Genomic DNA, 15623 nt, shown 5'->3' with positions numbered 1-15623 from the left:
GGAGAAAATATAACTCCAAGGACTGAAGCTCAGGAGAGCCCAAAATGTGACAGAAAGTTAAGGAGCAGGGGAGAAAAAAAACTAAAACTGCAGATGCCAGTGAAGCAAGGAAGAGAATCAAGAAAAATGTACTGGAGACTCTAAGACAGATGTGTTCATGACAGTGTTGGTTAGAGGCTGCTTGTAGGTTAAGTAAAATGAGGACTTAGAATTGACCATTGGAGTTGGGCATGGTGGTACATGTCTATAATCCCAGCAACTTGGGAGGCTGAGGCAGGAGGATCCCAAGTTCAAAGCCAACCTCAGCAACCACAAGGCACTAAGCAACTCGGTAAGACCCTGCCTCTAAATAAAATACAAAATAGGGCTGGGGATGTGGCTCAGTGGCCAAATGCTCCTGAATTCGATCCCTGGTACCCGCCCCCACCAAAAAAAAAAAAAAAAAATAGAATTGACCACTGGTTTTAGCAATGTGAGGTCATTAGCATCATTAACAAACAACGACCAAAAATAAAAAAATAAATAAAACCTGTTTCTGTAAAGTATGAGACGAATGCCTGAAGAAGTATAAATTAGTTTTTTAAAAGTTTTTGTTATGAAGCAAAGAAATGGAACCGTAAATAGAGGGAACTAGAAATCAGAGGAGGTAGGGGTTTTTGCTGTTTATGAGACAGGTGTTTTGACAGCTGAAGGTGAAAAACAAATGATGGAGGAATGAGAGAAGCAGCGGAAGAAACCATGCAAGTGAACTTGTGGACACTAGTGCCCCAAAGGAGCAGGTGACCTTGGGGGCTGCATTTATTTATAGAGTTCATTTCCTTTCTTTTTAAATTTCTTTTCAGTACTCAGGTGTGAACCCAGGGCCTCACACACACCCGCTCCATCCCCAGCCCCAGTGGATCTAATTTGTTAAGCAATGAGAAACCCTTCAGAGTCTTCTGAGGGAATGTTATGGTTCTTAGTACTCCTTACTTATTCTTTTCACTTTGTACCCAGTGGATCAAACCAGGTGCTTAAAAGTATGTCCCAAAATAAACAATGAAAATACAATTCTCCTCACAATAGAGCAGGTGTCCAGAAAAGACTAAGAAAACCATTGCATTGAACTCAGTGACTTCTGTTAGTCTCCACGTTACATCAAGATCTTGGCAGAATTTTGGAAAGTCACTAAAATGTTCCTCTTTGAAAATAAATTTTCTGGTACCCCAAATCAGGTTTTTAATATGTCAATTTAACTTTTTCAAATTATGATGTTATTTATTTTGTATTTCTGTTACATTTTGCTGAATTATCATTTAAAAATTCATACTTTATATACAGAATTACAAAAAATTGTGCTGTGAATGGATAATCATGAATGTAATGCACTCCACTATTGTCATGTATGTAAGAAATAAAATTTTAAAATTAAAAAAATAAATTTTAAAAAGGAAAAAAATTACCATACTTTGACTTCCAGTGACCCAATACTATATCAGACAAAACTGAAAATCCAATAAATGAGAATATTTCTGACTCACCACCTCATAACAGATTGAACCACACATAGGAATTTTTAAAAAGCTGTAAATGCATAGCAAATTAAGAACAATTCTTGACAGAAATCAATTAAGAACAAATCTTGACCCTTTTGATCATTCGTGAATAAAGTTTTATATGTCGTATTTTCCCAGTGGAGATGATGAAATAAACAGCAAAGATCAAATGTATTGGGGTATTTTCTGGTATGTTATCACTGTATTTAGGAAACAGAATCATGGGGGTTTTTCATCTCATGTATCAAAAAGCTTATTTCTGCTCTGATCAGTAATAAGTTCTTAAATCAGAAATGGTTTTTCTCCACAGACATGAACGTATTCACACCAAGAAAGGAAACTTAAACAGATCTCTAATTTCCCATCTGAAGGATGTAGATGATTTAGCAACCCTAGAAGTTCTGGATGAGGTAAGAATTCAGTTTAATTAAACTTAGACATTCCAGATTTTAAAACATTTATTGGAGTGATGTGGACAGGGAATTCTTTGAATACCATTTTAAGTCTCATGCTTTGTCTCCTAACTTCCTGATTATCTCTTCCATCTTCAGTTTTAATATATAGAACTCAAATTTCTAGATCCTCCCAACCTATGTCATTTAAAAAAAATTTTTTTAGTTATACAGGGACACAATGTCTTTATTTTGTTTATCTATTTTTATGTGGTGCTGAGGATCAAACCCAGTGCCTCACATGTGTGAGGCAAGTGCTCTTCCACTGAGCCACAACCCCAGCCCCCTAATGTCATTTTTTAAAAATATTTGTTTCTTAGTTTTAGGTTAATCCAATATCTTTATTTTTATTAATGTGGTGTTGAGGATCAAACCCAGTGCCTCACACGTGCTAGGCAAGCGCTCTACAATTTTTTTTAATGCTCAGGTGAAAAGGTTGTGAGGTTCCCCCAAGCATAAGTTGTTGTTTCACAGAACTTTCTTCTCCTTAATTATTTCTGGGAATCTCACATTTACTATGTGCCTCTTATAGCCACCACATATAATCCTCTTCTGCTCCATCCCTCAGTGACACTACCTAAAAGCCTCTGTGATACCTCAGAAGCTTCCATTGATCCTGCTCAGACCTGCATGGGATCAGAAGTCCCCTGTTCTCATCCAGCTTACCTTTTAGGGCACTGAATTCTATTTGTAATTTCTCATTCCAATTATCTCAGCACTAGTTTAAGTATCTTGTGTAAAGGGTGCAAAAAAAAGCCAGTAAATTATAATATCAGCCTTCTTTCCCCGTATCCCTCTTTATTCCAGATCATCAGATCATTAGAGAAATAAATGTTCTCATTTCGGTAAAAGTTGGGACTTCTATCCTGCCTCATCAATAGCTTTTTGTTTCTTAATATTTCTAATATATGTCTGAACATTTTACTCAGAAATACAACAAATCAAGAACCCTGTTCTGAACAGAAATAATCTGCTATATATCAAACTTTCCAATTATGTAAATTCCTAGGTTTGTGGATTATAAAGCTTTCACTAATCATGTTGCTGACAATATATTAATATATTAAGTACTGAATTTGTTTCTTTCCGTTGTCTAGGTTATATTTTGTTCCTTTTTTTCATGTACTATATAAATGATGATTTCTGACACTACTAAAATTGATCCATTTGCTCACATGATTTATCAACTATAAAAGTTACTTTTTGAATTTTTCCCTCCCCTTAGACATTAGACTTGTTAGAAAATTTGAGATATATATATATATGTGTGTGTATACACACACACACACACACACACATATATATATACACACACACATATATATAAATATATATACATATATAAATACACATATATATAAATATATATACATATATATACACACACATATAAATATATATATACATATATACACACATATACATATATATGGATATACACATATTGTTTGTAACATATAATGAGTTATGAGAATGCATTATAACAATATGCAACTTCGTGTTAATAATGTGTTATATCTATCTATATGTCTAATGTGTTATATGCTTGTTAGATAAATTTCAAGATAATAAATAAATGTAGTAGATGAAGGAAAGAGAAAGAACACTAGCAAAGCAATTGAAAATATAGTGAATATAATTTTATTCCAAATCAAAGTAGTTCAACAGCTTTGTGGAATGTAACAATATGTATGTGTGTGCTGTATTTTCTGTGTGTAACATAGTATCAAGCATAGAGATATAGTATGTCCTTTGGAAAATGTGGTTTACATTGACAGTCTTCTTTGGCTCTCAGAAACCTAAGCAAATGCCTGTTGAACCTGCACACCTGATGTTACATTGCTTACTATGATTATGTTTCTTTCTAATTCTTCATCTAGATTCCAGGTGTTTTACTTATTGTTATTTACTTTTCAAATTGTAGTTGATTTTTAGGAGAGAGAAATTATTTTTATTTTCTTGCAGAATACAGTCTCAGAGCAGCTTGAAAAGTGTTATTCGAGAGATCAGATCTATATCTATGTGGGAGATATACTCATTGCTCTTAACCCTTTTCAGAATCTGGGTCTTTACTCTACAAAGGTATGCGATGTGTTTGCATTCTCTTACTTTGTACAAATAATTATGTTATTCAGATTCCTAATTTAAAAGGATGTCAAAAAAATTTATACAGCGCTTTAAAGAAGAAGTTATGTAGTTACTGTTAAAACATAAAATATGAAAAATAGATGAAGTCAGTCTAGGTGCAGCTTGTGGTTTTCCTTGTTCCAAAAGTATGTTTCAGAATGTTAATTATATTCAGTAACTGGTAACAGTTCTGTACTACGTAGCATCTCACTAAACTGATGTCTATTTATATACTTAATATCTGTCTCCAAACCAATATTAAAGAATCAAAAGTGCAACTACATTGTTTATGTGTATAATACGTACTTAAAGACTGCAAAACTTCTTGTGACTTTAAAAGTTCCTTTTAATTATATTGATTGGCTTTCTTACTATGATATTAGAAGTGTCTTATGAATATGAATATATAATTATCAGTGATTCAACCCCTAATGGTTTAAGTACCCTTGGCTGTTTTTCATTTTTAATTGGACCTATTCTTTTCTAGCTGTTTGCGTACTCTAGAAAATTATTTAATATTTTACCTAATAGTTATATTTTGCATGTGAAAATTATATAATGTTAACCTCTACCAACCTAAAATTTAGAAGCCTTGACCTAAGTTTCAGAAGAAGTTAGGCTTTAGCAGATTTCTGCTGCAAATTAATCGTGTGATCTTGTACAAATCAAACAAGACAATTTAGTTTAAATGAAATGAAAGGAAATAAAATAGAGGCCATATGCCAGGCATTATTGTATCCAAGAAGTAGTCAATAAAATGATACCAAATTATCTTATCAAGTATTTTTAATTTAAACAAGTAATAGTACTTTGAAGCCTTAAGTTTTGCTGCAGAAGTGATATGAATATTTTATTTTGCATAACTTACAGTTTGGTCATACATGTATATATGTGTGTGTAATATTTTGTTGATGTGTAATGGTATTTTATTCATATTCTGCTTTAAAAATTAGTGTTTTATCTGTGAAGAGTCCAGAGTTTAAACAAAAGCAGAAGCTAAACTAAAAAGTCCTATAAAACATATATTTTTTTTAACCTTTAGCATTCCAAACTATATCTTGGAGCAAAGAGAACTGCCAACCCTCCTCACGTTTTTGCAATAGCTGACTTAGGATATCAGTCTATGGTCACATATAATTCAGACCAGGTAAGGCGAGTAAAATTCCCCTATTGGTTTCTTGTGTGCCAGTTGACTTTTCTGAGGATGAAGTCTCACCCTGTCCTTTTTCTTCATGCAGTGCATAGTTATTTCTGGAGAGAGTGGTGCTGGGAAGACGGAAAGTGCTCATCTTTTAGTTCAGCAACTGACGGTGCTGGGAAAGGTACATTTTTTTTTCTCTGTCCTAGCAGAGATATTTGTTGTATTTCAGAATTTCATATAATTAATTACATTAATATTCCCTAACTCCCACATTCAATAATGGAAATTATAAAACACAATTGCTACCATTTGAGTTTAAAATAGAGCAAACAATATAAAAGGCAGATACATTTTTTCTCAAGCAAGGCTTTATGAATGTGACCTTTCCCTGCTTAGCCCCAAAGCACTTGGTGAATGCCTTTCTCTCTTTGCTTTTTTTGCTAGCAGGTTAAAATATAGTATTGCACAAATGTCAATTGACTTTAGTATTATGTATATATTAGGAGTAATCAATGACAAATTGAAGCTTAAAATTGCCATTTTCAGTAGCATCAAACAAAACAAAACAGGCACTATGTAAATCTAAATTTTATAAAATATGTGCAGGATTCATATGTTGAAAAATTAGGAAAAAAAAATGATACGTCTAGAAAGAACTAGATAAATACAGAGATATACCATACTGATGTATCAAATGGTTCAATATTATTAAGATTGCAATTCTTCACAGATTGACCTGGACATTCAATGCAATAACCGTAAAAATCCCATAAGGTTTTTTGGGTGGAAATTAACACACTGAATCAAAAATATGTATGGAAAGACAAAGGACCTAGAGTAGCCAAGTAATTTTGAAAAAGAAAGCTGGAGTATTGTACCTGTTTTACAGATTTTTAAAGTTAATAATGATCAAGAAGTATGTTATTTTTATATCTATTTTATTATCATTATTGAATCATAATCATACAAATTAGTGGGTTTGACAGTAACATTCTTATACATGCACATATCATTCTTTGATTGTATTGACCTTCCCTACCACCCTCTCTCGTCCTCTCCTTTTCCCCTTCCCTAATAGACCCTCAAGAGTATGTTATTAAAGGAAGGGTGAAAAATGATTAATGGGGGAGAACAGAGAACATATATTTTTATTTTTGACCAAGGTGCATAGTTGATTAATGAAGAATTAATTTTTCAACTAATGGTGTTGGGATAATTGCATATGCCAAAAAATACCAAAAAACATGAACCCCAATCTAGACCTCACAGATTATTAAAAAAATAACTCAAAATGGATAATAAACCTAAATGTAAAATCAAAAACTATAAAACTTCTAGAAGAAAACTTAGTAAAACTTGTTAGAACTCTTGTGTTAATCAAAGAGCTCTTAGATACAACATGCAATGTATAATTCGTAAAAAGAAGAATCTTCTAATCTCTGGTGACACTGTTGAAAAATGAATACACAAACCACATTCTCAGAAAATATTTGCAAGTCACATATCTAATAAAGCTGTATTTAGCTGTATCTAGAATATATGGAAACAACTTTAAAACTCAATAAATCAAATGACAAGAAATGGACAAACTAATTGAACATTCACCTCAGCAAAGATGATATGTAGATTGCAAATAAATCAAAAGTTGTTCAACAGACATTTGAGAAGTGCAGATTAAACCACAATTAAACACCATTAAGCACCTATTGAACTGGTTACAATTTGCTTTTAAAATTGCATAAGAAGTGCTGACAAAGCTGTGGAGCAGATGAGACTCTCATGTGTTCCTAGTGAGAACACAATGTAGCACAGCCACTCTGAAAACAGTTTGGATGTTTCTTATAAAGCTAAATTACACTTCCCACCCAGTTCAGCAATCCTCCTGCTTATCCAGAGGAAATGAAAACCCACATTCACACGAAAAATTCTATTGACAATTATTTAGAGAAACTCTATTAATAAACTCCAGAAACTGAGAAAACCCTGAACTAGAAAGTGGATAAACCATAGTGCATCCATACAATGGAATATTACTCAGTAATAAAAAGGAATAAACACTGATGGAAGTGATAAATCTCAGGGGATAAATCTCCAGTGCATGGTGCTGAGTCAGAGAAACCAGAGTCAAAAGACTAATGTGTCATATGATTCAACTTATGCCTCATTCTTTTGATTTTGAAATTTCAGGAACAGAAATAGATGGATGATTGACAGGAGCTCAAAGTAGAGGGAGGGATTAGCTCCCAAGGATGGAGACATAATTGTGAAGGGTGAAGGAACTGTTCTATATGCAGACTGCAGTGGAGATTAAGTGATTGAATGTTTGTAAAACCTCTCAGAGATGGAAACTTTGATATTCTAGTAGAGCCCTTAAAATAAGACAAGAATTATGTTTTCTCATTAGGCTAATATCAAAAGAAGTCATTGATACAACTTACCCTTGTAAAAATTTTTATTGTGATCTATCTTTTTATAACTAGAGCTATGTTAAATATATTTCCAGCACTGTGATTATAGGAATTTTGTGTTATGAAGTACCAGTGGTGCAAAGCTAGACCTAATCTCTCTATAAAACTGTGTGGCTACATGGGTAAAATAGCTGCTTAATTGAGTCTAATTCATTTTCAAAATGATGAGTAGAAAGAATTCCGTGTTCCTATTAAACACCAACTGACTGATTTTAATATTTTCTGTCCGGCAGTTGGTGTGGGGTATACATGTACTTTGCTGAGTGGTTAGTGTGACCTCTGCCCTCCAGGGCTGTGGCCCCTTGGAGCTGGAAGGGCTACCAAAGACTAGGAAGATGGGGGCACCGCTGCAGGTCTCTCTTCTCAGGCCCTTCCACTCCCTTTGCCCAGCATCTCCCCTCTCCTTACTTCTAGAATAAATATCATGCTAAAGGTTTTAAGGACAGTGAAAATAAGATGCGGTACAGGAAGCAGGTCAGTGAGGCACAGCATAGTCCTCGGGCATAGAAGGGCTGAACACCTGAATTCATGGACTCCAGGGCCACCCTTGCTCTTCTGTCCTGATTTGTGGACCAACAGATTTTCCCATCAATAATGGGTTAACCATGTGTGGATGCTGTTTTGTCGATGTCAGCAAAGTTGTTCATCTAATCTCTTCATCTTGTTCTAGATCTAAATCTGTGATTTAATGTTGTTGTTGGTGTGCGTGTGTGTGTGTGTGTGTGTGTGTGTGTGTGTACACAAATGCCCTGTTATCAGGTCTTATCTTGTTCTTTTTTTACTTACCTCTTTGATAAAGATTTACTAGATGCAAAACAACGGGGTGTTTGCTGGATAGACTGGATCTTGGGAATAGTTTTCCTCTGATCCTTCGGTAGCAGATCTCTGCTATTTAATACAGGTGGCTGGAGATATTATCTCACCCTTTTTGTGGGTTTAGGGCTAGCCAAAAACATTTTTAAAGAGCCAACTTTGTCCTAATACTCCCTACTCCCCTCTTTCACCCTGTAGTGCATCTTTTAAAAGACTCCCAGGGTCCTTATACAGCCTGAAAACCTCACTGTGATCGCCCCCTCTAAGTCCACTCAAATTCTAGTGTAGCCTCTGTTCCAGAGTTAGCCACTGCTCCTTTCCTGTGACTTAAAAAATACCTCTGCCTTTAACACAGCTGAGCTCCGCCAGGTATTAAGGACTAACCCTGATAATGATATCCTTGAGCAGATTTCTGCCAAGATGTGGCGGATTAGAGAATAGGAAGGTGGACATGCTTTTCTAAAAGTGGTTGGCTCTTAGCATAAATAAATGCTTACTTGGTGGAGTTTCAGATAAAATGGTAAAGAAGAAAAACAAGCCTAACATTTGCTTAAAGGGAAAAGCATAAGAGAGAGAGGTGGGGTAGGACAAATAGAAGGATACCATGTTGGCTCCCATTCGTGATTCTGAGCTGCACTTAATGCTCACGATTCCCTTTCTTCCACTTTTGAATTCTCAAGTTAACCCTACTCTCTTAGTTTCAGGCTTAGGACTTTCTTTGGAAGCAAGGGAAGTGGTTCTGGCTCTGGGGAAGATTTGGATGAGGGCCCAGGACAGTGGGATAGGAATAACAAAATGAGACGTGTACCTCAGTGTGCATGGTCTGCTTGTAAGTTGTGTTTGTCAGTCAGGCACTGCACGGCACTGCATTGGTATAGAAAAGTGTAGATATGTCTTCATCCACTTTTAAGAAAGCAGGTGGGTGAACACATATCCTAGAGGGGGAATACAGGCCAGGCTGTGACATCTGATGACAGACCCAGATGGTTATGTCCACATAAAGTGTTTATCAGAGAAGAGACATCTTATTATTGACAAAGTTAATTTTTCACTTTTTTTTTTTTTTTTTTTTTGTCTCTTGACCTTTCCTCCCTAGGCTAACAACAGAGCCCTGCAAGAGAAGATTTTACAAGTGAGCAATTTGGTAGAAGCCTTTGGCAACGCCTGTACTATTATAAATGACAATTCCAGCCGATTTGGGAAATACTTGGAAATGAAATTTACCACTTCTGGAGCTATAGTGGGAGCACAGATTTCTGAATACCTTCTGGAGAAATCCCGAGTTATCCACCAAGCCATGTAGGTTCATATGAGATAGCTCTTGTTTTCTGGGAAACATCAGCAAAGTCAGTGCTTCTATTTGAATAGTCAAAGGTCTTTCTCATTCAACAAACTTATGTTGATAACCTACTATGATTGAAAGCAAAGAGCCCCGCAGCACCAAGTTACTCTCACATATGTTGCATCCAGTAGAGGAATTAACAAATAACCTAAAAATCATGCTATCAGGCAGAAGGCCAAACCAATCAGAGAGGTACTAACAGAGTAAATGAAAACAAGTTTTCAAGTAGGAAAGAATACATTTCTGTATACAAAATCAGCTTAAAATTTAATTAGAAATAATTTAAAAATATAATGATGCTACATATAAACAAATCTTTATATTAATTCTGTTCTTCCTGTGTTTTCACATAAAGGACCAAGTAAAAGATTTAGAAATAGGCTGTATTGTATTGCCATTTAAAAAAAAAATTTAGTTATATATGGACACAGGATCTTTATTTTGTTTATTTACTTTTTTTATGTGGTACTGAGGATCGAACCCAGTGCCTCACGCTTGGGAGGCAAGCACTCTACTGCTGAGCCACACCCCAGCCTTCTGTCTTTCCATTTTTGTTGCTAACTTATTGAAAGCATTACTATCTAGATTGTTTTGATATTAGATTGAATGAGTTCCTTTTGACAATGTGTAGCTGAATGGCAAAATTTCCCCTGCCATCTAATGATTCCAAAAGATTTTTATTGTTATTATAGAAAATTATAGTCACACATTGGATCTGTAACCTGGTAGTCATATTATTTTTAAAGAAAATGGGATAAGTTAGAATCCTCGCTTTTTTCTCATGTTTGTTTCATGCTAAACATACTCTACTGTAGCAATCTTTCATGTTAAATTCATAAGAACATAGTATCATGTTATGCATTAGTACATTAGTATTTAATTTGTAAGTGTTTGCAAATTTGCTATCATTCAGTTTATAAATAAATCATGAATATGGACTCGAGGTGTACCTCTGTAGTAAAGTGTGCCATTAGCATACACAGGGCCCTGGGTTCAATTCCCAGAACAGAGAGAGAGAGAGAGAGAGAGAGAGAGAGAGAGAAATGCAAATAAAATTCATATTTTATTCATATTCACCCCTCAATTTGGATAGTCATCTTTGAGTCCTCAATTCAAAATATGTAAAGAACAAATATTAGACAAATTTGGTTTTGAATTATGACTCCAGAATTTATTAGTCCACCTTGGGTAAGATATTTAAAACTTGAAGACCCTTACAGGATCTTAAAGACACTTATGGGACCCTAATAGGACCTTAAAGATTGCAACTTATTCTGTGTGTGTGTGTGTGTGTTTGTGTGTGTGTGTGTGTGTGTGTGCCTGTGAGAGAGAGAGAGAGAGAGAGAGAGAGAGAGAGAGAGAGATTTGAAATTTTTTATCTTTAAAATAGAAATAGCATTAGTACCTACCTATCAATTAAGATAATGCCTAATAGTAGTGGTCATGGTGTTGATTGCTGTGAAGATTAGAAATGACATCTACCATAGACCTGGAACGTTGATGGTATTCAATAAATGACAACTGCTACTACTGATGTGTGTCCATTACCCAGATCCTAGTGGACATTCAGAGCCTTTGGGGTCTATGTATGTAGGTGTGGAGGCTTAACTGGTTATCAAGAGTTATTTGTTCTACTCTCATACTTGTATAAGCCTCTCAGGCCTTTGGGGACAGAACTACCCAGTAACCTATTGATATTTAGACGGAGCCACCATGCTGTGCAATGTCAAGCAGCTTTGTTCCCAGTCTGTTCTATGAAGTTATGTGCTACAGCATCACTCACATAGACCACTGTGCCCAGTACCCTCTGGTTCTAAAAAAAAAACAGTGTGCTGGGTGCAGTGGTGCATGCCTGTAATACCAACAACTCGGGAATCTGAGGCAGGAGGATGGCAAGTTCAAAGCTAGTCTCAGCAACTTAATAAGGCCATAAGTAACTTACCGAGACCCTGTCTCAAAATAAAATAGAAAAGGATGGAAATGTGGCTCAATGGTTAAGTGTCCCTGGATTCAACCCCTGGTACCAAAAATAAGTAAATAAGTAAATAATTAAGTAATTTGGATTATATTTAAGTCTTACTATAATTAAGCATTTTCCCTCTAGCTGCCTAAGAGCTATTTTAGTTTTACTATATTGTTTACTAGGGAAAGCATTCCAAGTCCCAAATTGAAAATCAAGTTAAAATACAACTCAGATATCATTTGAGCACAGCTACTTTATAATTGAAAATAAAACATTTTCCCATTTTTACTTTTTTTTTCTTTAATGGGAATTGTATTTTGTACATCCTAGAGAAATTTATTGTGACCTTTGAAAATGAAAAGATCAGACATATAGTAGAAGCATTATTTATAGATACATTTTTTAAATTATACATTTAAAGGCATTATTATATCAATCAGGGTTACAAAAAGGAAAGAATAAGTTCAAAGGATTGAACTGCAAAACCTATTTGCCAAGGCAGTTAGGACATCATAGAATCAAGAAGGAATGGCCAGGTGCCCAGGCACTAACAAGGGTGAGAAACCATTTGTAGAGGGCAGGGACTGTCCTGTAAGATATTTTGCCTTGAAGGAGGTAGCCTCTGTCAAGGGGAAGGCAAGGTGAGATGCTGCACCTCTCCTCTCCAGTGTCATCCTTGTGCATCCCAGTAACGGAAGCCAAATGGAAGCCCCAGAACCCCAGGACCCCAGGACTCAGGTATTGCTGTGGCAGAAGTGAATCTACGGGTCACAAAGCAAGGCAGAGAAAGTTGGAGGATCTGAAGGGCAGGGAATAACCAGAGCAGACACGTATATTTTAAACTGAACTCACCTTTTCTTTTAAGAAAATTGGTTTCTATTCTCTTTCACCTCTGTACACCTCATCCCACCCGGGTTCTCTGACCACACTTACAGGTTATATTTCTCATGACTTGTCACTTAGATTTTTTTCTAAATGTTGATGATTATAAGGAATGTTTTTAAGGAGGCTACTTAACTTCAAGGAGAAAATGAACATATTGAAGGCAGTGCTGGATAATTCTCACACACATACATATTATAGCTGTTTCTACTGTCATTTCCTCCTGTTACGACAGTGTAGTTCCGCAAGCATTGATTGCATTTCTGTCTCTTGCCAGCCCTTTACTAGGTTCCCTAAGAGTCATAAAGGAAGTGGCAGACTTGGTGCTCTCTGCTGTAGAGGGAAGGAAAATGTATTTATGGAGCAATTATTCCTAGCAAGCACAGTACAGCCATTATGCCATTTAATTCTTACAGCTGGATGACAGGGTGTTATTGTCTACTTTATACACGAAGAAACTGAAACTAAGAACTAAAAACATTTTAATAAGCTGCCTTAATATCAAAAAGCTGGTAAATAAATGAGTTGGAGTTTGTTTGAACCCTTGTCTCTGACTCAAGGCTCACCATTTATCCATTCGTTCATCCATTTGACAGATATTTACTGACTTCTTACTATATGCTAAGCACAGGAGATATAAGCCAATAAGAGATAATTCCTGGGGTAAAGCAGCTCACAGTCTCCTGAGAACCCTGTAGGCCTGGGTGCAAAGCTCACTGATCATTCATTAGTCTCTACTCTACCAGGAAAGTAGGAAATGGAGTTTGACTGCTAAGAATGAGCAGGTAGGTGGCAAGGAGGGGGATTGAAGAGATAGGTGTCTAGGAGGAGGGAGTTTATAAATAGAGATAAAAATAGAAAGCACTGTTACATGAACATCTATGGGGACTTAAGAATGCAAAACTTCATCATTAGTTTTCCGAACCTTGTTACTGGCCATTCTTTCAAAAGTTCAAAAGTTTCTCAGATGAATTAAGCTGCACCCTTGTGAAGACTTTGCCACAAGTTCAAGGGTAGTTGAGGCTGAGATGCAAAGATGATCCTCAGGGTCCAAGGCAGGTGAACTTTTCTGCAAGTGACTGAATGGAACTCAAAAATAGTCTTCTTTGATATAATGAGAGCAACTAAGAACAGAGCAGGGAGGAAGAACAGGAAGAAAAGATTAACATTAAACAGAGACATGAGGTGGGAGGGAAAGGGAGAAAAAAGGGAAATTGTATGGAAATGGAGGGAGACCCTCATTGCTATACAAAATTACATATAAGAGGTTGTGAGGGAAATGGGAAAATAGTCAAGGAGAGAAATGAATTACAGTAGATGGGGTAGAGAGAGAAGATGGGAGGGGAGGGGAGGGGGATAGTAGAGGATAGGAAAGGTAGCAGAATACAACAGTTACGGATAGGGCATTATGTAAAATTGTGGATGTGTAACTGATGTGATTCTGCAATCTGTATTTGGGGTAAAAATGGGAGTTCATAACCCACTTGAATCTAATGTATGAAATATGATATGTCAAGAGCTTTGTAATGTTTTGAACAACCAATAAAAAGAAAAAATAATATTAACAGATCCACAAAGCAAGTGGGGCCAGAGTCAGAGAGATGATATTTGGTAGTTCACTGAGACCCTACTTCTGCTCCAGGCAGTCCTGACCTGGGGCACACTGGTCACGTCGGCATGTGTGAGATGCCATGGGGCCCTCTCAAGTGCAACTTTCATGGGGCTTGGGAGAGGACCTGAGAGGGGTAATCTTTGGAGATGGATTCTTTTCTCATTGTTTTAACTCTCTGGTTGTTTATCCACTGAAGGTCAGTATATTTCCCACAGTATCTCCAGGTCTTGTCAAATTACAATTCTCAGTAAATGTAAACTGGCAATTAAAGAGAAATCCACTAATTTTGTGTCTACATTTATGAGTCATTTCACTAATTGTACATTGCATCACTTGAGTGTTAAAGATGTGATACACGGAGCCATCAATGTGATTTCATTGGAACAAAACAAACTAAATTATATGCTGTGCTAAGCTTAGAGAATTTTCATTATCTTGTGGTGGGAAAAGATGAGAACTAAACAAAACTTTTAGTTTTGTTCTAACCTTGCTCATGTGCAATGTTCTAGTTGGTTGAACTCATACTTGCAGTTGCAGCAAGCAACAGAGAGGGGCTTGGAACATGTAATTTGGACCAATTCTGAAGAAAGGTCCTGCCAGTTCTCCTATAAGCATCTAACCTGCAAACCACATCTGCTTGAAACCCTCACTTCCTTGTTCTGCAACTGGTTTATCCTAGTTTTCCTTCTGTCTCTCTCCGAATTTTTCTTCTCCGACTTCAATTCGTCCATCCAGTCTTAAAATGGGCCTTTGCAAGATTTGTCCTTGAGTTCTTTGTTCTTTATTCTCTTTCCCTTATTTTTTAATTCTTCTGATATCATGGTCTCAACAGATAGCTCTGCATAATTAATGCCCAAATGTGTACATCCTTCTCTCTTCTAAGTTTACCTTTCCATTGCCTGTTATATATCCTGCTGCCATCTCAGATACAGCTTAGTTTATATCTTAAACCTGTGTCTTTTCCCATAAGTCCCTCTCTTTCGGAAGTGTCCTCACTAGCTGTGGAAATCTGATTTTCCCTTCATTTTGCCATCTAAGTACTTGTGGAGGTGTGTTGAATTCATCTCTCAGGTCACCCTAATGACTTTTCACCTCTCCTCTGTTTTTTCTTCCCCTGTTGCTATTTTACCTCAAGCTTTGTTCCCTCTGACCCAACATTTGAAAGATGTGGATTTCCTGGACACTTGAACTCTCTTCCAAGGCTTAGTTATATTATTCCCTACCAGACACAAGGAAGAATTTCAATCCAGAATGTGTATTAATCAATAGCATTGTTACTTGTATCTAC

General features: G+C 36.1%; 1 protein-coding gene across 1 annotated transcript in view; it reads left to right on the top strand.

Annotated features, from left to right (window-relative positions):
- Myo3a (myosin IIIA) overlaps window positions 1–15623 on the top strand; it is a 194772-nt gene that overhangs the window by 82089 nt on the left and 97060 nt on the right. The window contains exons 9-13 of the mRNA XM_076831740.1: window positions 1846–1945; window positions 3953–4069; window positions 5157–5261; window positions 5353–5436; window positions 9633–9835. Coding sequence (XP_076687855.1) covers window positions 1846–1945; window positions 3953–4069; window positions 5157–5261; window positions 5353–5436; window positions 9633–9835 — 609 coding nt within the window. The remainder of the gene's footprint in view (window positions 1–1845; window positions 1946–3952; window positions 4070–5156; window positions 5262–5352; window positions 5437–9632; window positions 9836–15623) is intronic.

The sequence above is a fragment of the Callospermophilus lateralis genome, chromosome 13 (assembly GCF_048772815.1).
Source record: "Callospermophilus lateralis isolate mCalLat2 chromosome 13, mCalLat2.hap1, whole genome shotgun sequence".
NCBI classification, from domain to species: Eukaryota; Metazoa; Chordata; class Mammalia; order Rodentia; family Sciuridae; genus Callospermophilus; species Callospermophilus lateralis.
Note: the sequence above shows the minus strand (reverse complement) of the source record. Positions and strands in the feature narration are given on the sequence as shown.